General features: G+C 42.2%; 1 protein-coding gene across 6 annotated transcripts in view; it reads right to left on the bottom strand.

Moving 5' to 3' along the window:
* Eml6 (EMAP like 6) overlaps nt 1-24,724 on the bottom strand; it is a 266,137-nt gene that overhangs the window by 107,702 nt on the left and 133,711 nt on the right. For all 6 annotated transcript variants that reach the window (XR_008217395.1, XR_008217394.1, XR_008217393.1 and 3 more), the window contains exons 6-7: nt 16,669-16,854; nt 14,806-14,941 (exon numbers count right to left, since the gene is read on the bottom strand). Coding sequence is in view for 3 of the 6 variants with exons in the window: in XM_052734573.1 (XP_052590533.1) it covers nt 14,806-14,941; nt 16,669-16,854 (322 nt within the window). In the remaining 3 variants the exon portion in view is untranslated. The remainder of the gene's footprint in view (nt 1-14,805; nt 14,942-16,668; nt 16,855-24,724) is intronic.

Below are 24,724 nucleotides of genomic sequence, written 5' to 3'. Positions count from 1 at the left end.
GCACCGTCACTCCATAGGCCTGTGCACACCCCTTCTGTTCCCTTCCCTTAATAAACTCTTATAGTGGGTTTTGTTGTGCCTCGTGGCTTTTCTTGCATGGTAAACAGTGCTGCTTAATAAATCACACACACACACACACACACACACACACACACACACACACACACACACACACACATACACACAAACATACTCAGAAACCAAGATGAATTTTCCAGATCTGCCAAATTACATTACATGGCACACAGTACTTCCAGATTGCCTCCAGGGAATTCCTAGGAGGGCCTGCTCCAGGGGTCTGGCTGGGAAAGGAATTCAGAATGTAAATTAAGACACAGGAAGCAGAGGCTCCTACCTGCTTTCCAGTCTGTATCTCACAATCTGGGTTTTTATAGATCCCCTTGGAATAAAAAAAATAAAAGCTTCCAGTGAACTAACCAGTTTAGCAGGGAAACTCAACACTTAGCAAAAGCAAGGGGGCTGAACTGACAAGGCAGTGTGCAGGTGGACTTGGTGGGAAAAGTGGGGAGGAAATAGAAAACAAAAGGAGGGGGAAGAGGAGAGACAGAAGCGGGCAAGGGAGAAAAGGGACAGTACACGTTTGCCACTTATAACAGGCCTAGGGAGCCGTGACCATTTCCTCTCAGAGGCCAACTCAGGTTCTCTGTCTGTTCTTCAGACAGATAAGTTATCTTTTGTCCTGTCAGACCAGCCTACTCTAAGGGCTCTTAATGACACCAGGTAGCTTTCTTTTTCTGAGATAACCATTTTAAATAGAAATTACTTCCCAAGGACACATCAGTGGGAGAGCTGGATTCAAGACTCTCAGTCACACCCACTTGCTTCATAATTGCCCCTCTGCGCAGAGCCTTGCAGTCTCCCTCAGGCCCTTCTGAGAGGCCCTGCAGAGTGACATCCTGAGAAGGCTGCAGGACTTCATTCTCCTGTCCATCCAGGCTTTGATTTTCACTTCCCTGACACAAGTACAGAGAAAAGGACTGTAATTATGGTCCTCACTGGCTGGCCAAGGCAGCCATTGTGTCCATAAGTAATTAAGCTGTCTGCTTCTTTATCTTCTGCTTTGGGAGTCAAGAAATAAGCTACTGTTTAGAACAAGGTTAAAAACCTGCTGGTAGGGAATAAAAAGCAGGAAAAATTGCTTTCATTATTTAAAGCCACAGAAATGCTCTTCTTCTTTAAGACGCAAACGACAGGTGTTTTTGACAGCATGGTAAGGTGTCTGTATTGGATTTCATGCCCCTTATGCACTAGGCTGAGAAAGGTAGAGCCTGACCTTGGTACATGTGGACAGCAGGTGGCAGTAGAGAGCAAAGTACCCATTGAAACCTGAAACCTAAGGCAGAAACCAAATTCTTAAAACCCTTTGCCCTGGTTTCATAGTCCTTTAGAAAATAGAGAACAACATCCTTCCAGTACTCTCTGCTGTAGTTGCCAGGCTGGCTTGAGGAGAGCTGGCCTGTCAACACCAACACAGGCCTCATTGTTAAAGGGCAATGCTTATTGTTCACTAGTTAACTGAATGCATGGATTTACACTCCAGCCCTCCTAGATAGGGACACCACGAACTATTTATCCTTCCAAATCGTCAGTTTTCACTGCTCTAAGTGAAGGTGACATCTGCACTCCCATTCACAGCACTGTGTGATTTCAACACCAATGCTGGACCTAGTTAGAGCCTAACATCTGAGAAATTAATTGATCAACGTATGTTATTATTCTAACCAGCAGGTCTTTGTGTATTGTGGGGTCTTTTTTTAAAGATCATGTCTCAATCTAGAACAATTTTCTGTGTGGAGGTCTGTTGTAGAATATTATTTTAAGATGTACTACATTTGTTTATGCTGTGGAACATTTGTTTTAATGATGCAAAGATGCGTTGCATTCTTTTATGATGTATTTGTTTAATTCTGTGAGGCTGTGTTACTGTACCTGTGTAAAACATCTGATGGTCTAATAAAGAGCTGAATGGCCAACAGCAAGGCAGGAGAAGGATAGGCGGGGCTGGCAGGCAGAGAGAATAAATAGAAGAAGAAAGAAGAAAGAGCAAGAGAACAAGGAGACGAGGAACGCAGGGGCCAGCCACCCAGCCACCCAGCCACCCAGCCACCCAACCACCCAGCCAGCCATGGAGTAACAGTGAAGGATTTATAGAAGTAAGAGAAAGGTAAAAGCCCAGAGGCAAAAGGTAGATGAAACAATTTGTTAAGAAAAGCTGGCAAGAAACAAGCCAAGTTAAGGCTGGGCATTTACAATTAAGAATGAGCCTCCATGTGTGATTTATTTGGGAGCTGGGTGGCGGACCCCCCAAAAGAGCAAAGAGTTTCCCAAAAGAGCAAAACAAGTAAGAGTAAAAACCGACAACTACAGAGGTCAGACTCTAACCCATGGGAAGTCCTCCAGGAACTCTGAGGAGGCCATTGTCTGCTACTCCCCTTCACAGGCAGTTACTCCTTGTCGTTCAGCTGATCCTTTTATTATTCTAATGTGCTAGTGCTGCAAATCCTCAGAAGGCAGATGGTGGTCTAACTCAGAGAAAATTATCAATGGACTAAAATGGCCTTTCTCCGCTATTTGGCTGGAGAAAGGCCAACTGACAGTAGGGGGAGTGAGATTGAAACCCGCTGTCTGAGGCCTGAAAACATGCAAAGACACAGGTCAACCTTTCCAGCAACTTCCATGCACCAGAATCTTCATGAACTATCTAAAACATGCCTGGACCCCACTCAGACATTCCTCTTGGTTAGTGTGGATTGGAGTGGTATGGGTGGGATTGGGTGGGTCTGGCATAGTGTAGCTGACCCAAGGCTGAAAAACATTGCCTCCCATGCCCAGTTAGAGTGCTATCCAGGTGATTGTAAATAATGGTTCTTCATCTGAGGTTGAAAACTCCACCCCAGTACATTAGAAAAGCCAAGGCCTAGTGATTCAAGGCAAAAGCCCACATAGCTTTTTGAAAAAACCCAACAAGCAAGTACTACAGGTGGGAAGTGAGGATCTCCACTAACAGCCTTGAGCCCATGGACAATGGTGATTTAGGAGGAGATATTATCAACTTTGTGGACCATGATGGACTCCAGAAGATCATCTGTGGACCCTGAGAAAACCACACAGAAACTTCAAATTTACACCGGGCTGGGAATGGCTCAGTGAATCAAAATTCTTTGCTGTGCAAGAACACTCAAGTTCAGATTCCCAGCACCTACATGGGCATGGAGGCACACACCTACAATCACAACATGGGAGACAGGGACAGGAGAATTCCAGGGCTCACTGACCAGCCAGGCTAGCTTATAGGTGACCTTCAGTCTCAAACAATGAGGTGGAGAGTCATTGAACATGAAGTAATTGAATGTTCAACTAGAAGCATCACCCCTATTGACTAGCATTCATGGTGTTGGAAAGCACTCTGCATGCTGTTGGAGGTGTAAAGTCATCATCAATATCACCCAACTACAAACCCTTGGCCTGCCTGCAAGACAGACTGATGCAGTAGTGGCACACAATCACGGGAGTAACCAACCACATTTTTATTATATTTAAGGACCACTTCATGATACGGAACCCATACCTGACACTGCTAAAGTGGCGAAGAGTCTGAGACGAGATGGGTCATGGGCCTCGGGGAAACCTAATGTCAAATTCTGCTAAGGGAACAGAGCAATAAAGTGATTCCAAATGACATATGGCTATACCCATAGATTAGTGCATCCACAGGGAAGATTCTTCTAGCAGTGTGGTGGTATTGTGTTCCCCAAAATATTGTGTACCCTAATAAACTTATCTGGGGTCAGAGAACAGAACAGCCACTAGATACAGAGGCTAGAAAATGGTGGCACTCACACCTTTAATCCTAGCATTCCAGAGGCAGAGATCTACCTGGATCTCTGTGTGTTCAAGGATACAGCCAAGCATGGTGACACACGCCTTTAATCTCAATACCAACCATAGAAGACCTGGAGGTCTGTATAGACAGGCAGTGATAAGGAGGTCATGTGGTTGGGTTTACAACCAATGAAAAGGCAGAACAGAAAGTCAATAAAAAGACAGATATACAGGAAGTAGGTCTCTTTCTGAGGGGAAGGACGACAGCTGAGTGAAGGGTAAGAAAGGTTTTTTAGTATCAGCTCTTAACTACTGCTCTGACCTCTTGGGCTTTTAGCTCTGAAAAAAAAGGGGGGGTTGGGGAGTTAGCTCAGTGGTAGAGTGCTTGCTTAGTAAGCGCAAGGCCCTGGGTTCAATCCTCAGCTCAAAAGGGGGGGGGGGGCACTGGAGAGATGGCTCAGAGGTTACGAGCACTGACTGCTCTTCCAGAGGTCCTGAGTTCAATTCCTAGCACCCACATAGTGGCTCACAACAACCATCTGTAATGACATCTGGCACCCAACGTTCGCGGTACAAATTCACGAAAAAGCTACTTGCCTTGTGGGCCCCAGCTCAGGCCCGAGCTATACTTGGCCGGTTGTGGTGGTGCACACTGATAGGATTTGCTGAAAGAGGCAGAGGCAGGAGGATCCTGAATTTGAGGCCAGCCTGGGAGGCTTTCTAAGGAGAAGCTTCGGCCAGGGCCTAGCCACAAATGGTGGCAGTGGGACCATGAAGGTAGTGGCTGCTGCTCCGAGTTGCTGGCTGCTTCTCATCGTGTTGGTGACTGCGTTGATGCTGTTATCTGGGACAAAGAGTTTACTGTTGCTGGTTCAGAGAAGAATTGCCTGGACTGTCGTGTTACAAAAAAGCATCGGCAAAGGTCAGTTTGGAAAAGTTAGGCAAGACAAATGGTGGGGAGAAATTGCTGTGGAGATTTTCTCTTCTTTGGAAGAACGTTCATGGGTTCCGAGAGACAGACATTTATCAGACTGCGATTGCTCCAAACCACAGAGGAGGCACAAAAAAAAAAAAAAAAAAAGTCTTCAGGGAACCATGACCACACCTAACATCGACTTTGAAATCTTCAAAAGGATGACAGGATCCCACAATGAGAATTCCACATGGACTATGGTAAAACCATTAAGCTGATTAACACCATGGAAAGATCGACTTTGGACTACAAATTGCTCAGGACAATTTCGAGATGGCTAGCTGAGATGATCCAGATTCACAGACAACTCGAGCAAGGACTTGAGACAAGTCCTACATTTTGCCATTATGCAGATACTGGACAAATGATACAACTAACTCTCTCAGGACTTGACAATTAACCCCAAAATTTTCTTTTCAGGATTCCCTAAAGATGTCTTCACCCCCAGAAAGCAGGAAGTAATTTTAAGAAAACGATGCCCACATTCCCAAGACGTGGGATGGGAGGTTTGGGTTGTGGATATTGTCATTGTTTATGATGGTTGGTTACAAGTTGTTAATTGTTAATGGTCAGGAAAAAAGCTGAACATGGAGATTAGATTCACAGGCTTTGTTTAAAAAAAAAGGAAAAAGAAAGAAGAGAATATAGATATGAGGTAGATCATTGACTCTACTCTGAGAAAAAAGATAAAGAAATAATAGGATAAATGGGTAGATCACCAAATCTACTCTAAAAAGAAAAAAGGGAAGATATAAAAATGAAAAAAGGTAGATTACTGAATCTATTATGAAAAGAAAAAAAGAGAATATAGATATAATAAGATAAAAAGGGAGATTATGCAATCTACTTTTAAAAAGGAACTACTTGTTTTAAATAGGACAAGTAATGGAATTTTTTTGTCTGAGTTTATCAGATGTTACTGGACTGGACATTGTTTATATATAGATATATATATATATATATATAGGAGTTTTTTGTCTGAATCTGTCAAATGTTAATGGACTAGACATTGTTAATGTAACTCTTGACTGTATATATTGTATATACTTATTGGATAGTTTTTCTTGTATTAGTTATAAGCTTTTTTAAATTTTAGACAAAAAAGGAGAAATGTGGTGGTATTGTGTTCCCCACAATATTATGCACCCTAATAAACTTATCTGGGGTCAGAGAACAGAACAGCCACTAGATACAGAGGCTAGAAAATGGTGGCACTCACACCTTTAATCCTAGCATTCCAGAGGCAGAGATCTACCTGGATCTCTGTGTGTTCAAGGATACAGCCAAGCATGGTGACTCACGCCTTTAATCCCAGGGATTATATACAGATAGCAGAAAGGTATATAAGGCGTGAAGACCAGAAACTAGAAGCCTTTAGCTGGTTAAGCTTTTAGGCTTTTGAGCAGCAGTTCAGCTGAGAGCCATTTGGATAAGGACTCAGAGACTTCCAGTCTGAGGAAACAGGATCAGCTGAGGAACTGGCGAGGTGAGGAAGCTGTGGTTTGTTCTGCTTCTCTGATCTTCCAGCATTCACCCCAATACCTGGGTCCGGGTTTGTTTTTATTAATACGACCTGTTAAGATTCGTGCTACATAGCAGTGGGTGGCAATTAACTGGACAATGTGCAGAAAGTGAGAGACTTCAGAGCACTCACTCCCAAATAGGATGTTGTCATCAACCCCACCCCTTGAGGCTCAGGAATCTGTGTCGAAGGGGAGGCAGGATTGTAGGAGCCAGAGGTAGTGGCTGACGCCAAGGAGACAGATCTAGACATGAGAGGGCTGGTGTACATATGTGATAGTGTCTCAGAGACTGACAGCATGCACTACACAGGCACACACTAGACAAAAATTCCAGCACTGAGAGGGGAAGTGAACACCAGGTCCCACCCCTAACTAGGAAGCTGTTTGCAAATGATACCTGCTGGGAAAAGTAAAATCATTTTCTCCACTGCAGTATCATTGGGTATATAAATCACACTTTAGGGCAGCTGGTTTTTTTTTTATGTTTTATAAATCTTTACTGACAAATAAGTCACATAGTATACAATTTGCCTGTTTGCACAATTTGATAGACTTTTGTCCAGCATCCTCATATTGTTTTGTTATTTTTCGTCTTACTTTTTTTTGTTTGTTTTGATTTTCATTTTGCTTTGATTTGGGGAGAGAAAGTAAGAGGATGAACGTGAAGTTGGATAGGTAGGAAAGTGCATAGGATCTGAGAAGAGTTGGGGACATAAAAATATTATCACAATATATAAATATCAAAATAAATATATGGTATCAAAATTTAAATGGTAATAATTTTCAAAAAAAGAAGGGGGAGAGCAATAACTGAAGCTCTGGCATTGACTGCTGCTCTTCACATGTGTGTACACACACACATCCCTGCATACACACATACACCACACATATGCATGTGTAAACACACATAGGTTATATGATTTGCCAAATCATACATCAAGAAATGGAAATAAAAGGTGGATTCAGGCAGCTAAGAGCTTCCCATAAAAGGTGTATTTCCTATCTCTGTCATGTACTCAGGACAGGGACGCAAGGACTGTTTAAGACAGGGTGACTGCCATCTCCTAGAAACCTGGCCTTGCTAAGGATACAATTCCAAGGACTGCCTAGGAGTGAAAAAAGTAAAAGCGGTAAAAAAGAAAATGAGATTTCACTCAGAAGGAGTAGGGAGGGTTAGCAGGGCTTTCTGTCAATAGAAACATCACCTAGGGAGTCGAGGGCCAGGTCCCAAAAGCTCCTGGCACAGACAGGTTTTCTGATGCCTTAAACGCAACCCTGAGGACAAAACTTACAACTTTGGGAAACAACAGGGAGGAAGGTAGCATCCTCTGGGGACTGCTGAGCACAGACAACCAGGGACAAAACTGGCCTCATGAATTTGGGGACCCAATACAAAACGGGAGTGTTGGGTTCCTCATATAATTAAGAAATACTAAGTAGCCAGCCTGATGGGAGCCATGTGGTCTAGTTTTGGGTCAGCATGAACACCTGTCTGATGGGTCTCCACGAGACAACACCTGTGGAGATGGTCTTTCACTTGGCGAGGACCGGTGGACCTCAGGACAGTGCAGAATACTGCTGAACCCGAGCAGCCCGCACGCTCTCTTCTCTCTCATAATGTTGATTCTCTGGGCAGTTTTTAGTTTCACTTTGTCCCTCACACATGGGGCAGATGTGATCATTCCCAGAGATCCCATTTTAAAAAAAAATATTTTCCCCTAAAATTCTTTGGGAACTGATAATTCTCAGGTTTCTCATCTGGAAATACCAGCTGTCATTCCAGACCCTGGGAACTCATCTGATTCGGTGATGACAGGATCAGAGGTGATAAAAGTTAATGGGCACATATAAGGAAGCAAAATAGGGCCATCAACTACATCTCCTAATTCTGGGAAAAAGCATTAAGATGGGAAAAGAGAGCCTTCTCAGAGTTGGCCTTCCAGAGAGGCTCAGGCAAACAGGGCCCTTCTGCAGGACAAGGCAGCGGCTGCAAGCTAACTGAGTACAAGCAGCTTACAGCAAGTCACCCCTATTTCTGTAAATATGCTTTCTTAAATATTGAACGATATCGTTGTTCTTGAGAATGGGTTCCCTTGTTTATCACCTTTTAGTTTTGTAAGGACAGGATGTGCCTGGTAGTTAGCCAAGCTAACAAAATGCTCGGCATTGTTTTGGTTTAAAAGTTGTTTTGATTTAAATGTTAATGCTGGAAGGTAGGAAAATCATGTTTGTTTTGAAGTACAAATATAGATGGCTCCAACTCTTCAGGGAGCCATTCACACAGCTTGTGGTTGTACTTCTTTCTTATGCTTATGTGCCCCTTTGCTATCTCAGACCCAAACCTGGCTGTGGAGGAGCTGTGGGACCAGTCAATAGTTTATGCCCGTAATCCCAGCACTAATTAAGGAGGCTGAAGCAAGGGGATCACCAGGAGTTCAAAGCTAGCTTGGGCAGATTCTGTCTCAAAGCAATAGAAACAGAAGGAATAAAGTAAGGTAGGGGAGGTGGAAAGAAGAAAGGAAAAAAGAAAAAGCTGAATAGAAGTGTCCTGTGGTAGTTTGAAAGAAAATGGCCTCCACAGGCTTATATATTTGAGTGCTTAGTCACCAGTTAGTGGAACTGTTTGGGAGGGTTTAAGAAGGATGGCCTTGCTGGAGTAGGTGTGGCCTTGTTGGTGGCCTTGTTTCACTGGGGGTAGGCTTTGAGGTTTCAAAAACCCACACCAGGCCCTGTCTCTGTCTCTGTCTCTCTGTCTCTGTCTCTCTGTCTCTGTCTCTCTCTCTTTCTCTCTCTCTCTCTCTGCCTGCTGTCTGCAGATCAGAATATAAACTCTCAGCTACTGCTTTAGTGTCATGCCTGTCTGACCCAAGCCCCAATTAAATGTTTTCTTTTGTAAGAGTTGACATGGTCATGGTGTCTCTTCACAGCAATAGAACACTGACTAAGACAAGCAGTTACAGTTCTTCACAAATAAGAACTAAAGTAACAGTGCATAGTGATATTTCTGGGAGGATGTGGGTAAACTGGGACTCAGTGAGAGAAAGACAGTAACAATATGATTCAGAAGCCTGGGATGACAGCATAAACTAACTACCCACCATCCACCAACCAGGGCAGGAGAGACTCTCCTTTGCAGGGAGAGATGTGGCTGACTGTCAGTGCAGATGCTAGAGACCCTAACTGTAGATTATGAGTCCTTGATGGCTTGTGGCACACTGAGAGAAGTAGCCCGCTCTCTGCACAGTAGTCCTGCTTTAGAAGAGCTCACACCCAGAGAATTCCTAGTGCTACAGTCAGAGGCTGTCTTTAAAAAGGAGCCATGAGTTGAAATTGGGACTCCATAGACATTCTGTTACATTGGCTTCAGGGGTAGTTGCCTTACTAACCCAACTTAACCCAGTATAACAACTGTAGGACCAGGTATCTTGCCATAGAGAAAATTAAAGGATGAAACCCTTCAGAACCAGGTGCTCAGGGACATGCCTTCTGAGACCAAAGGCACGGCCAGTGTGCGTGGGCTTCTGCCAGTGCCAGGACTGAAGGCATGGGTGCAGTTTCTACCACATCTTAACCTTACACTGTGATGCAGTGTCCTGTGGCTCACAGGTAAACAGGGATGCTGGTGGTTCCCACTGCTGCCTCACCCTCACATTTATGGAAGCTTGAGCTCCAACCACCACAAGTCTCTCTAAGCCAGAACATTTCATTAAATGGCAATGGGGAATACTGAGTCTCCTGCTAACGCCAGCCTACACGGTTCCTGCCATTGCACTATTGTCAGGACAGAATGCATACACCATTGACGGCATGCTGCAGCTTCTATCACCACCTCTTCCTGTGCAGCATCTGGATCAGCACCACAGACTGGTCAGAGGGCAAAGACTTCAGATTCTCAGCTACTGCTGGGTCCACCAGTGCCAAAAGCCTTTGCTATTAGCAGAGCTAGCACGATAGTAAGAGAGGAAACCGCTAATGCCTGACTAGGGCTGAGAGGGCCACGCAAATATCACGACAGGCTCCAAATAACTCAATTAAGGATTAGACCGCAATTCCTGCTTCTTGAAACTGGGCGGGCAGTTTCTAAGGAAGCCATGAACAAAGGACAATTGATCACTGGTGCCCCTGACAGTAAGGCTGAGGAGAACTGCACGTACCAGGCCTGAGGCAGCCCCCCAGCATGTACTAGACCTTAGTCAGCCCCCCATAGCAGCTCAAGGTAATAACCAAATAAGAACAAAGCCTGTCCCCAAATGGAAAAGCTATAGCCTTAGCCAGCCCCTGCTAGCCCTAGCCAATTAGAAAGGGTGAATGCACTTACCTAGCATGTGCCAGACCCTGGGCTCAATGCCCAGACATAAAACAATTTTAAGGAAGTATCAGGGAGCAAGGAGAGGAAGGAAGAGATGGTAGTGATAACATTGGAGGAAGAGAAGAAAGAGAAAAAAAATAGTGTCCCTGGTAACATTATTAAGTAAACTAATCTCTGCATTTGTGAGTACTCAAAGGGAGTGGAGGAAGCCCTAACTGAATGAAGTTCTCAGAGAATATGCATGGTTGAAAAGGGCACAACCATGTTGAAGACTCCAAGGCCTTAGACCATGGGACAGCAGGCAAAGCCATTACCCATATGACCCAGGCTCAAGAGAAATGACAAAGCTTTCCCCAGAGTCTGAGCATTTGAATGTGAGTGTTTATGGAGGATTGGCCAATGTGTGCAAAGACTAGCAACTGCAACTGCTCCTCCCAGATGTTTCCAGCCTGGGACCATTGTGCACAGTGACAGGCTAGTCCCTCACACTGTGCTGTATTTAATAAGTGTGCTGAGGCTCCCTGTTGCTGTGGTAGCAGTAGCAAAACCCCACCAGATCCTGGCTTTACTGTTTTGTGTGTCTGTTGTTCATTTCCTTGTCAAGGTTCCAGTGCCCAAGCCCAGCTAGATGTAGCAATAACCAGGAAAGAAGAGGTAAGTAAACAAAACCATAAATGATAAAGTAGATACTATAACATACTTTTATTAGAGAATTCGGGGTTCCTTTGTGGGGTTCTTAGACTCTTTAATGAAAGGTTTAGAAACAGACTCATAAGGAAGTTTGAGCATAATTTTATTAGCGAGAACAGTGACAGAGCAGGCCAGCTAATCCCCAGCAGCTGCTTGGAGGGAGGAGATGAAAAGAGAAACAGAATCAGGCATTTTGAATGAGAGTCCAAGAAAGGAAGGAGGTTCAGTAATGGAGGTTGGCACACAGCTGCATGGCCAGGGATGGGTATCTTCATACAATGAGTGAGAAATCCCAGAGTATCTGGGAATAAGCATACTTAGGATTTTGGCCAGTATGCAAAAGAAAAAGAGAAGGATAAGAAAAAGTTACGTTTTTCTGAGTTAGAATTCAGAAGTCCATGGACAAGCCACAGGGTGGAGGCTCTGTATGTGTTTACATGGAAGAACGTTTTTTGGGGCAGAATAAATACATTATCTCATTAAAGGAATACTTATTCCTCCCATCTGCTTAGCATGGCTTTGGGTGATTTAGATTTCCTATGAGGTAGACTCCTATGCCTGACTGATAGTTCCAGTTGACTTAACTCTTAAGAAAAAAGGCAGCAGTGTGTAATGTTCTAATCTTTGGAGCAAATGAGAAGATCATGTCTCTAGCCAGGCCAGAGGCAGTCCATTCTTTTGAAAAGGAGCAAAGAGAACACAGCATAAGGCATCATGCTATCTGATTTCAAGTCAGACTGGAAAGCCACCACAGCAAAGCATCTGCATGAAAACTAGCATAGTCAACTGATTCTCAAAACAGGTTCCATGTATTGCTTGGAGAAAGGACGATCTCTTCCATAGTGGTCTTGGAAAACTGAAGATTCAGTGTCAAGGACTGAGACTTGATTACTATCACTCCAAAACAAAAATCAACTCAAAATGGGTCAAAGACCTCAATATCAGACCTGAAACTACGAAAGCAAAGAAAACTCACAAACGGGGTTACATAACACTGAAACACCCTGTACAGCTAAGGAAATGACCAACTGAGCAGAGAGAAAGCAACAAAAGCGTGCAAGTCTTTGCCAACTGTTTATCTGACAGAAGGTGAATATCCAGAATACATAAGGAGTAATAACAACAACAACAAACCCCAAAAGACTCAAGTAATCTACTTTTAAAGTGGGCAAATGATCTGAACAGACACTTTTCAAAAAGAAAATGCAATGGCCAACAAATGTATAAAAAGTGTTCAATATAATTAGATGCTAGGGAAATGATACTACAATGATAAGCCATCTTAGGACAGCTATTACAAAATACAAATGACAAATGTCCATGAGAAAAAGGAACTGTCATTCACTATTGCCAGCAATGCAGATTAATACAGCCATTATGGAAAACACTGAGGAGGTTTTTTAAAAAACTAAAAGTAGATCTATCATATGGTCTAGCTATCTTACTTCTAGAATATTCAAAAGTCACAAAACCAACATGCCACCAGAGATATTGCATACCTATGTTTAATTCAGCACTATTTACAATTGCTAACATATGGAATTGGCCAGAGAATGATGGAAGCCAAGGGGAGAGGAGGAGAAGAATGATGCCCCTCCCCCCAGACCTGGAGAACGGGATGTACTGGTTACGTTTCTTCTATAAAGATTTGAGAGCTGGTCTTTGACTATCTTACTTAGACTGTTCCATTGCAATACTTGGAGCCAGTTAATTCTCCATTGTGAGCACTGTCTTGGCCAGTGTAGTACATTTGGTAGCATCCCTGACCTCTACCCACAACTGTCCATAAAATTTGTGAAGTTTTTACATCAAAAATTTCTTTGAAGTGGGACAAGTGTACCTCTGTCTTCTTCTGTCTGTTCTGCTCCTTCCCCACCCTCTTTCCATCCTTGCTTACCCCCATACTCTGTGTCTTACTTAGGGTTTCCCTTGTTGTGAAGAGACACCATGACCATGGAATCTTATAAAGGAAAACACTTAATTGAGGTGGCTCACTTACAGTCCATTATCATTATGGCAGGGAGCCTGGCAGCATGCAGGCAGACATGGTGCTGGAGAAGGAGCTGAGAGTTCTTTCATCTTGGCTCACAGGCAGCAGGAAGTGGTCTGAGACACTGGGTGTGGCTTGAGCATATATGAGACTTCAACGCCTGCCACCACAGTGACACACTTCCTTCAATAAGGTCACACCCACTCCAACAAAGCCACACCTCCTAATGGTGCCCTCTTTGGGGGCCATTTTCTTTAAACCAGCACACTCTGCAGACTCTCACAGGACAAAGTCTTATATGATTTGGCTGAAGAGTTTTGCTCTTTCTATGTGGCTTTTGGAAAACTAACTTGCTTCTATATATCCAAATTTTTTCTGGATAAAGTTGCTCAAAACCTCATTCTATTGTTGAGAATTTAAGACCTTGACCCTGTCCTAACTAATGGACTGAAGTGGAAACCAAATTTTACAAGTTCCCATGAGGTCTGGTGTTAGCAAGGCATCCACAGCTCCCATAAAAAGGTATCAGTCCAATTCAGGAGAGCTGTGCTACACTTTTTATAGTGAATGGCAAAAGAAAGAAGGTAGCCTATGGTACAAGATGAGTCACAACATGCAGTTCACGTCTCAATTGCTAATTTTAAAAATAAAGTGTGATTGAAAATAACACTGCTGCCAGGCAGTGGTGGCACACTGCTTTAATCTTAGCACTTGGGAGGCAGAGGCAGGCGGGTCTCTGTGAGTTTGAGGCCAGCCTGGACTACAGAGCAAGTTCCAGGACAGCCAAGGCTGTTACACGGAGAAACCCTGTCTTGAAAAACCAAAAGGAAAAAGAAAAAAAAGAAAGGAAGAAAAGGAAAAAGACAATAACACTACGTAAGGAAGGCAGTGTGGACACAGTTTCTGTTTTCTTCTCTCTGTTCTCTGACATCTATCCAGCAAGCAAAGTGCTGCAATGTGGTCACAGATTTGTTTGTAGATGCTGGACATCCTCACATCTGGGAAAACAGTATCTTCACGCAATGTTCTCTGCCTTTGCTACAGGACCACTGAAGCTTTGTGCCAAGCAGAAGAAAAGATATCTACTCATTTTCACCATTAGACCTTGTATACATATATGTCTTCACAGAATAAGGCAAATACAAACAGGTAGAATATAAAGTTCACATTATATTTAATTCTTTTAAAAACTTATTTATATGGGTGATATGCTTGCATGCATATATCTGCACCGTGAGTATGCCTAATACCCACAGAATCCAGCAGAGGGCGTAAGATCCCTGGAACTGGAATTATAGACAGTTGTAAGCTCCTATGTGGGTGGTATGACCTGTACCAGGTTTTCTGCAAGAGCAATAAATGCTCTTAATAACTGAGCCACCCTTCTAGTCCCTACATTTAATTCTCTTAAGCAAAAAATACCAAACTTGACATTGTATGTAACATTTAGAGTATATGGTACTAATGCATATGTTACCTTTATATCCTTGTTCTGTCTCCCTGAGATCAATCTTGGTTATTGGTTTGAAATCAGTGTCCCATAATCGTATACAGCCATCTCGTCCACCAGTAGCAAAGCCTTCTTCACAAGCAAACATGCTAAAGATTCCAGCCTGTCGATTAGAAGAGGCAAACTCAATCCTGCAATGGTTATAAATGCCACCACTGCTGAATCTTGATCATTAAAAACAGCAGAGCAAAACAAAACAAAAGCAGATGCTGTGTTTTCTGTTGAAATCTGACAGCAGATCAACACACTTCATCTCAACAAGATCACTGTAATTATAGCCACCACCAGGAGGCAAAGTAATTCTGTCAACACATCTAATTTGATAAGAGTGTTACCCCCCACTGCCCAAAATGTTATTTATGAATAACAGATTACCGAATCAAATTCCTGTATATGACAACCAAGGCTTCTAAAACAAAGACATCACAAGGTACCTCACCTAAGTTCTAAACTAATCCAGTAGAGACACAGACTCGGGCATGAGTGCTGCACCTTTCACAAGTGTAGAGGTGCCTGAGGCGCCATCTCAACTGCTCAGGAAGGTGATTCTGACAAACTCAACAGCACAAATAGTGTTGTGTCCGCATATTGTATACTGTGGGGGTGATTCCCTTTTCACTTCTAAAATACTTTGCATCTTTAAGTTTGGGAGCTATTTTACTTGATTTATTCAAAACTGTTCCTATTGCATTATGCTGACAAAAGATCCAGTGTAAAGAGAAATTGATTACTCAGGTAGCTCATTTAGTGAATGAAAATAAATTCTGACCTCTTAATTGTTTTAAGAGTTGTTTGGCAGTGAAGCCAAGAAAAATGGTTTTCACCTCAGAAGAGAAGGAAGGCTCGAAAGTATCCAAACTATCCCCTGAGTTGTCTGAAGTTTTCTTCATGCTTCAGTCATGAGGTCTGGAGATGCAGACTAATGACAGAGGACTTGCCCAGTGTGTAAGGCTCTGGGTTCAACCCCAGCACTAAAAAATGAAGTAATAGGGAATCAGTTTGGTCGTATTGAGAGAAGGCATTCTTTATCCTATTTCTGTTGGGCCATGTGGGTGCTAGGAACTGTGCCCAAGTCTTCTGTGAAAGCAGTAAGTGCTCTTAACCCCTGAGCCATCTCTCTAGTTCTTATGTTTAATCATCTTAAACAAAAATACAAAACTTGCCGTTGTATCAACGCTCGCAGAGTATATGGTAAATATTGCTATCAGCCCTTTTCTCTGACATTTCATCCTGTATTTCCATCGTGTCATCTGTTAGACATTATTTTCCTCTGTGTCAAAAGAGAGTGAAGAGCTAAGAAGTGAAGTCTGCCTTTGTTTCAGAGTGTGGAGAGAAAAGTTATTAGTGGCATCTGTTTCTCTGAGGATTAACAACACTGACCGAGTTGATGTTCCAGCACTTCCGGCAGAGCAAGGACACTCTTCCTCACCATCCAGCACAAAAACAGCAGCCATTCACACCCCATCTAGTCCAACTACCCACCACAAAGTGGAGGCAACAGTGAGAATCAGCCTGGGTCTAGTGAAGCAGGCTGTGAGGTTATCAAGATCCCAGGATACTAGCAGGCAGGCTGTAATTTAAAAAGTGGTGACATGTTCTAGTCTTATATCAAACTACTACTGAAGAATAGCACTAATCAGCCAATTAATAGTTAAGGTGAAGGCTGACTTAGTATGTTTTTCTTTCAGGTAACAAAAGTAACTTGAGAAATCATGATTGTTTACAACTGTTTGGTGAAGTCTTCTAACTGTAAAGCAAAGGGCAGAAACATGAAGTGTGGCCTTAACTTATCCAATACACCATCCCAGAGTTCCATATGGTAATACTCACACTGTGTGCTCCTTGAACAGTTCGGACCAAGGTGAGCCCTTTCCAGACGTAGATGTCACCGTTTAAAGCACCAGAGTATGTGATGTCTTCTTTGGCACATGCAAGGCAAAGGATAGTCTGAAGATCTCCTGTTTTCCCAAAAATCCCTCGTTTTGCAGTCAGGGCATTTCCACATAGTGTCCAAAACTAGGTAGTAATAAAAAATATATCCCTAAATAGAGTACAATATCCCATCATTGGTACTTTTCAGTAATTTCACAGAATATATTTTATCTGAACTAAGCATAAACCAATTGTTTCTCAGTGACAGTGGACAACTACAAAGCATTTCTGTATAACTCTAGAAGCATGAGAAAAACCCATAATGATACTTCTAAAGTTTAAAAGCTCCAAAATTTCAAAACTTTAATGTTTAATGACATTACAGAAGATGACTCCAGTGTTCACAGAATGGAACTGGAGGAGTCACACTTTCATTTAATCTTTTGTCAAACAAGTATAGATTTATTGTAGAAAGGTTCAGAAATAAAGATAAATATAGAAAGGAAGTCAAGTGTGGCAACACATACCTGCAATCTCAACACTTGGGAGGCAGAGACAGGAGGAGCATTGCATGATAGAGGCTAGCCCAGTCTACATAGCAACTTCCAGGCTAGCCAGAGCTATATAACAAAACCCTGAATAAAAAATGTAATGTGTGAGTGCATGCACACACACGTACATGTGTGCACACATGCATTAATGAAAAATTAGAATTAGGAATAACTTCATGTTACCATAACAATATATGATCTAGTCATTTTTCTTTCTTTTTTGGTTTTTCAATACAGGGTTTCTTTGTGTAGCATTGGCTGTCCTGGAACTCACTCTGTAGACCAGGCTGGCCTCAAACTCACAAAGATCTGACTGCCTCTGCCTCCAGAGTGCTGGGATTAAAGGCATGCCAAGCATTCATCTAGCCATTTTAATATGTATATGTCTATTTTAAAAATTGCTTTCTAGGCTGGTTGGTGGAGTTGGTTAGAGCATGGTGCCAATAAAAATAATTGCTTTCTAACCAAGGTGTTACATTTTTTTTTTACTATAGAATTGTTCATAAATGTTTCTAAATACAAATGATATTTCCATTAAGTCAAATAATCACCCAAGCTTCTCCATTTTATTTGCATAGATTGTATGGAAGATGGCAAGCATAACACTTGAACAATTTATAGATAACAGCAGGGACATGCCCATGGTTATACAGAAATCCAGTATTTTTCCTTGATGCAGTTTCTAATGTATGAACTGGTATAACTTTGGTGCCACTACATAGCCCTCACAGTCTCTACATGCTTTCTCCATCTGCTGTTTAATCTCATAATATGCTTGAGCATAGGTTAAGACAGATTCTGTTACTGTTTCCATATGGAAGTGATGAAAAACAGGCAGAAGTTAGGTTTCTACACGAGAACCCATTGAAACCCTGATCAACGCTTTGAGAACTCTACACTAAGAGAAACAACAAACAAGGATTTTGTGACAGCATATTCAGATTATACTCAAGAGGCAGGGCCAATGTGAAACTACAGGAACCAAGTTACATTACATGGAATGAACAAGAATAGGATTTGGATTCATGGTAGGCAAGAAATTACATCTCACCCAGGAGAGCAAGATTAGATGACTCTAAGGGCCAGGAATGTATTAACAGAAAAAAAATCAATGTCTACCCTAATATTTTGTGCCTACAGGAGAAGAAAAATGGCGGTCCTGTCATAGTATAGTAGCTAGGTAGTGGTGGATACAGTTCTGGGTTGATTGCATCAACATGATGGCGGTGGGAAGGAACTTGGGTAGAAAGACCATGGCAAAGATGATGTATTCAACTATTTGAAATGCTCTTGTGTGAGCAAAATGTGACATCTCTTTGGGCAGTATTTTTGTGAAAAGGTATTGAAATAAGTACAAATGGAAAGGCGAAATTCAGAAAAAAGCTAATTGGGTGCAAGATTTGGGAGACACTAACATCTTAAATGTGAACTTGGACAAATGGTCATTGGATGCACAAATATGCCAAAGAACCTGCAACCATGGTGACACTCGGGCAGACATTCCTTTCTCACTGTGTTTTCTCACGTGTGAAGACTGAATGGAGAGTATTCTGTCTTTTGACTTGAGACGTATCTCTGACATGAGTTAAATATTTCTACATGACAGCCACCAAAAATACAGATCATTATCCTGAATCTGTGTGAACAAAGGCTTTTCTGACAAAAATCACCCAATCAGAAGGTTCTAACACCTACATGAAACATTTCACGCCATCAAATGATTCTCTTTAAAGGCATATATAAATGCCAGGAAAAAGTAAGAGATTTTCTGAAAAAAAAAAAAAGGAGAATACTTAATATATTTTCTTTTCTTGAGAACCATTTCATCTAGCAAACAGCAGTATTTTGGACTAACCATGCACCATTAAGTGGCAAGACATTGTTTATCTCCTCCTGTTTCCAATGGCGGATTGTAATGCAAACCTGGCTAGAACAGGCAGGTACTCTGGGGTTTATCTGGTCCTAGATAGTCTCCCAGGCCCTTTCATTCTACGATGAGAGACTGCAGAAGACTTAACATTATCCACAGATCTGTAGGTTTATTAGCTGTGTAACCAATGAAGCAGACACTGCTCAGCTGTTGCTCTTTATGAGCATTCATTTCAGATGACTGTATTTGCCAACTTGTCAACCAATGAAACTTACAAAACTAGGCATGATTTTACCCTGGCTACAGAAATTTCACACCAAAGGTTTTCTTGAAATGCAGCCTTTTACTCTCAACTTCTTTAAAATTTTTTTTATTAATTAATCAATTAATTTTTTCCCAGCCTGATCACAGTTTCCCCTCCCTCCCTCCTCTCTTCCCTGTCCCTATCCCAACCACCCCTCTTCCCTGCCCATACACTCCTCTTTCTCTTCAGAAAAGGGCAGGCCTACATGAATATCAGCCAGCTGTGGCATATCAAATTGCAGTAAGACTAGGCACCTCCTCTCCTATTAAGGCTGGACAAGGCAACCTGGTAGGAGGAAAGGGTCCCAAAAGCAGGCAACAGAGTCAGAAATGGCCCCTTCTCCCACTGTTAGGAGTCCTACAAGAAGACCAAGCTACACAACTGTAACATATGTGCAGAGGGCCTAGTCCCATCCAAGCTCTCTAGTTGATGGTTCCATCTCTGTGAACCCCTATAGTTGATTCTGTGGGTTTTCTTGTGGTGTTCTTAGCTCCTTTGGCTCCCATAATCATCCCTCCCCCTTCCACAGGACTCCATGAGGTCCTCCTAATATTTGGCTATGAGTCTCCGTATCTGTTTCCATCAGTTGCTAGGTGAAGCCTCTCTGATGACAATTGGGCAAGAACTCAATAAACTAGACATCAACAAACCAAATAATGCAATTAAAAAATGGGGCACAGATCTAAACAGAGAATTCTCAACAGAGGAATCTCAAATGTCTGAAAAGCACTTAAAGAAATGTTCAACATCCTTAGCCACTAGGGAAATGCAAATCGAAATGACTCTGAGATTTCATCTTACACCTGTCAGAAAAGCTAAGATCAATAACACAAGTGACAGTTCATGCTGGTGAGGATGTGGAACAAGGGGAACACTCCTCTATTGTTGGTGGGAGAGCAAACAGCCACTATGGAAATCAATATGGTGGTTCTTCAGAAAAGTGGGAATCTACCTACCTCAAGACCCAATTATACCACTCCTGGGTATATACCCAAAGGATGTTCTACCATACCATAAGGACACTTGCTCAACTATGTTCACAGCAGCTTTATGAGTAATAGCCAAAAACTGGAAACAACTTAGGTGTCACTCAACTGAAGAATGGATAAAGAAAATGTGGTACATTTACACAATGAAGTATTACTCATATGTTAAAAACAACGACACCATGAAATTTGCAGGCAAATGGATGGAATCAGAAAATATCATCCTGAGTGAGGTAATCCAGACTCAGAAGGACAAACATGGTATGTACTCACTCATAAGTGGATATTAGCCATAAAGTAAAGGATAATCATGCTACAATCCACAGACCCAAATAAACTAAGTAACAAGGAGGGTTCAACAGGGGGACACACAAATCTCACTGTGAAGGGGAAATAGAATAGACATCATAGGGGTGTGGGGGGAGGGGTCTGGATGGGTGGTGGGAACAGGAGGGATCAGGTAGAGGGAGGATGGAGGGAGAGAGTACTGGGAAAAATAACTGGAATCAGGGGGCATCTCTGGGATGAGCTAGAAATCTAGTACAATGGAAACTCCCAGGAGTCTATGAGGGTGATCCTAGCTAAGACTCCTGGCAATGGGAGATACAGAGCTTGAACTGACCACCTCCTGTACCCAGGCAAGACTTCCAGTGGTGGGAATAGGACCCCAAGTCAGCTATATAACCTTTGATCTACAATTTGCCCTGCCTACAAGATGTGCTGGGGTAAAGGTGGCACAGAAATTATGGGAGTGGCCAACCAATGACTGGACCAGCTTGAGACCCATGCCATGAGAGGGAGCCCTGACACTGCCTGGAGGGCCACGACCCAGAGGCTGGACAGCCCAGAGACCTAGGATAGAACCAAACACAACTGGCAAAAAAAAAAAAAAAAAAAGGAAATGATTCCTAATGATATTCTGTTATACTCATAGATTGTTGCCTGCTCTTCTAACTGGAACCATTCTTCTTTAACTCAGGGTTTAGGCAGAATCAAAAGTAAGAATAATTTATTAAAACCGATTTTGGCTGAAGAGATGGCTCAGAAGGTAAGAGCATGTTGTGCTCATGAAGAAGACATGAGTTTGGTTCTTGGCATCCACACACACCAGTGGGTCACAATCACCTGAAACTCCAGTTCCAGGGATCCAGTGCCTCTGTAGGCACCTGCACTGACATACAAAGACACATAAATACACATAATTAAAAGTAAGAAAGTTTTTAAAAAACTTATTTGATTTGTTGTAGATTTATCTCTAAGCAGAATTAATAAGGGATGGCTGTGAAAATGTGCAGGTTCTTCTACTTAGGTACAGATGTGTTTTTTGTTAAGCGGGGGAAATGCTTAAACCCACTAAACAGGTTTAACAGGGTAAGGAGCACTTAGTGTTTACCAATGCAGCTCTAGGATTTTATCTGTTCATAGAACTGACTGAAAGTTACACAAGCATGGAAGGAAACAGAGGATTCTGGAGAACACTTTCATTAAGCAGGTCATCTAGTTAGAATCCAGTAAATGTGGGTTTGGGAGAAAAGTTAAGCCATAAGACAGACCATGACGGAGGTGACTTCTCAACAGGTGGGCTACACAGGGAGCCAGAGGCTGTGTTTGAATCCTACGTCCGCCAGCATTTTGGTTGTTTTAGAAAATGAAGAAAGAAGTAAACGTTATTGTGGCCTTACTGGTTCCATACACCATTTAGTGCAACTTTTGATGAATTTTGGAAGAAGGAGCCTACATAGTTTGGGGGCAAGAAGAAGAAAGTTAGCCTTGAGGAGATTGTGCACCCACACATTAGAACATGTATACATACAAAAAAGGGGGGGGGGAAGAAGCAATATTTGTTATCTCAGAATAACTTACAGATAAAATATAAAAGGGAAAAGTTTGAAATCATCCATTAACTCTACCCAGAGACAGTAATTTACCATTTGGTGATATTTCCAGATATTTCCTAAACAAAAATATATTTAATGAATCAGAGACAAGGTGGGAGAGCCAGGAACCTTTCCAGAGTTGGTGACAGACGTGACTGGTCATGATCCAACATGCAGACATGATTGAGTAGCAAAAAGCGGCAAAGCCTATGGGTCCACGGATGCAAGTGTGGCCCCAGGTTTCTGCATGTTCACTCCAGGAGTCATGTTTCAATCGGAGAATAAGCAAGACTAGAGGACACATGAAGAGAGGCTCACAAGCTCTCTACGGCTCCTGCTAAAGGTAAGGGTGCCTTTTTAATAATATCTGTTTTGGGGGGCAGGGACGACAGGCAGCTCATTCAGTTTAAGAACTGGGGTGGGAGGTGCATTCCAAACTCAGAAAGACAAAGTCCATATTTTCTCTCATACGTGTAACCTAGATTTAAAATTTTATATTTGTATATGTGTACTGATGGGTTAGGAAACTAGAAAGGGGGTCCTGAGAGAGGGTGGGTAAAATAGTGTGATGGGACATGTTTAACATGAAAGCAGGAAAGGGTTTTTGGGAGGAAGAACACCAGCAGGGCCAGCAGGAGGGATGGTTGGGGAAGGCTTTGTGGAAGGGAATGAGTTAGAACAAAGCATACTGACATATGGAAACACCACAGTGAAACCCATTCCTCTACAGACAAAAATATCAGAGCCAGAAGTAGACTAGACTTCCCCCATGGAAAACACATTTCGAATATTTCCCATCTAAACCATGATTCACAATGATTATACGTAGCATCATAAGGATGTAGCATGTTTTATTTAACCACTGGGGGTAGCTGGGCAGTCTCAGGTTTTCTTCACCTTGGCTTTGCTATTAGAAAGTTACTCAGCAATGAGTCAGTTCTCGGTTCAAATTCCTCACAATTCTCTTAGGAGAAACTCCAAGTTATGAAATTACTGGACTAGAGTGTATCAACATCTTTAGATCTATCAACAAATACTGCCAAATTTCTGGTCAGAAAGACTAAACTTATCTGTCCACAGTCAGGCTTAGGAGGGGACCCTCACTGAATCCTTGTCAATACCTGATACAAGGTAATCATGATTTTAACACATTCAATTGTTTTTAAGTTTGTATTCTCTAAGAGTTAGCACTTTCATGAATCTATTGGCCAACACTGTTCCTATTTTTGTTGGTTATCTAGTCTATGGATTTGTCAGAAGTCTGTGTTTCATGAATACACTAATATCTACTGTTTGTCCTTTATATTTGCTAGTGTGTGGTTTTCCTCAGGAGAGATGAAATACAGAGTATATTTAAATATTTCTATATCTCTGTCTACCAATGTTATCATTATAGTTTCTTCCTTCACTTATACATAGAAGAGGACCTTTGCACAGACAGCAGTTACACACTTACCTAAGTGTTTCTTGTAGGGAAACGAGTCCTCTGTGCCCTAATAAAGTAACACTATCTTATAGAAGGTGACTGTGTAGGTGTTCTTTGCACTGAGGCTGTGTGCCACACTTCAGCAATCCAAAGACATCTTTCCAGCTTTCAGACCGTTTTGCTGATATCTTTAAATTTTGTAGTTAAGGACAAAGATGGAATGTGCTCAGATATGTAGCTGTTCTTTTGGTCTGGTTTGCTTCTGCCCCCTGGTGGGCTCTGCACACATTGTAACTATATAAAATAGGAACTTGGTGGGTGGGTGTGTCTGTGTGGAAAGGAGGCGCTGAAAGCCTGCAGCTGCCCTAGTCCATCAGCATTTCCTGGCTAACCCTCTCATAAGCTCCTCCCTGTCAAACGGCCCTTGTTCAAGCTGTTCTCTGGTCTATGCCCTCCTGAGTTAGAAGCAGTCATTTCTTTTCCATCATGCAGAAAAACATTATGCTCCTCTAGTTACTAGTATGGCCTTCTTAAATATTTCACACTTTAATTTTCTTAGAGTTTACTTTTGTGTATAGTATGAAGTAATATTAAATCCTCATTCAAATATTTTTAGTACCCAGTGGTTAGAGACACTACTATATCCAAAACTGTCATACAATTGTTTGTTTCACTGCTTTAAATTTGTAATCTAGCCGGGCGGTGGTGGCGCACGCCTTTAATCCCAGCACTCGGGAGGCAGAGCCAGGCAGATCTCTGTGAGTTCGAGGCCAGCCTGGTCTACAAAGTGAGTTCCAGGAAAGGCACAAAACTACAGAGAAACCCTGTCTTGAAAAACCCAAAAAAAAAAAAAAAATTTGTAATCTATATCATTTTAATTATAACTTCCAATATACCTTATTAAATAGTGCACATTATTCCTCATTATTAGTTTTTAAATTAGTTTATTTAGTCCTGGAGTTATTAGTTATTTTCATTGTCTTATTTATCCAAATTAATT

This window comes from Peromyscus californicus, unplaced genomic scaffold (assembly GCF_007827085.1).
Source record: "Peromyscus californicus insignis strain IS unplaced genomic scaffold, ASM782708v3 Scaffold_13__1_contigs__length_99412109, whole genome shotgun sequence".
In the NCBI taxonomy this organism is placed as follows: Eukaryota; Metazoa; Chordata; class Mammalia; order Rodentia; family Cricetidae; genus Peromyscus; species Peromyscus californicus.
This window is presented reverse-complemented; position numbering and strand designations above follow the sequence as displayed.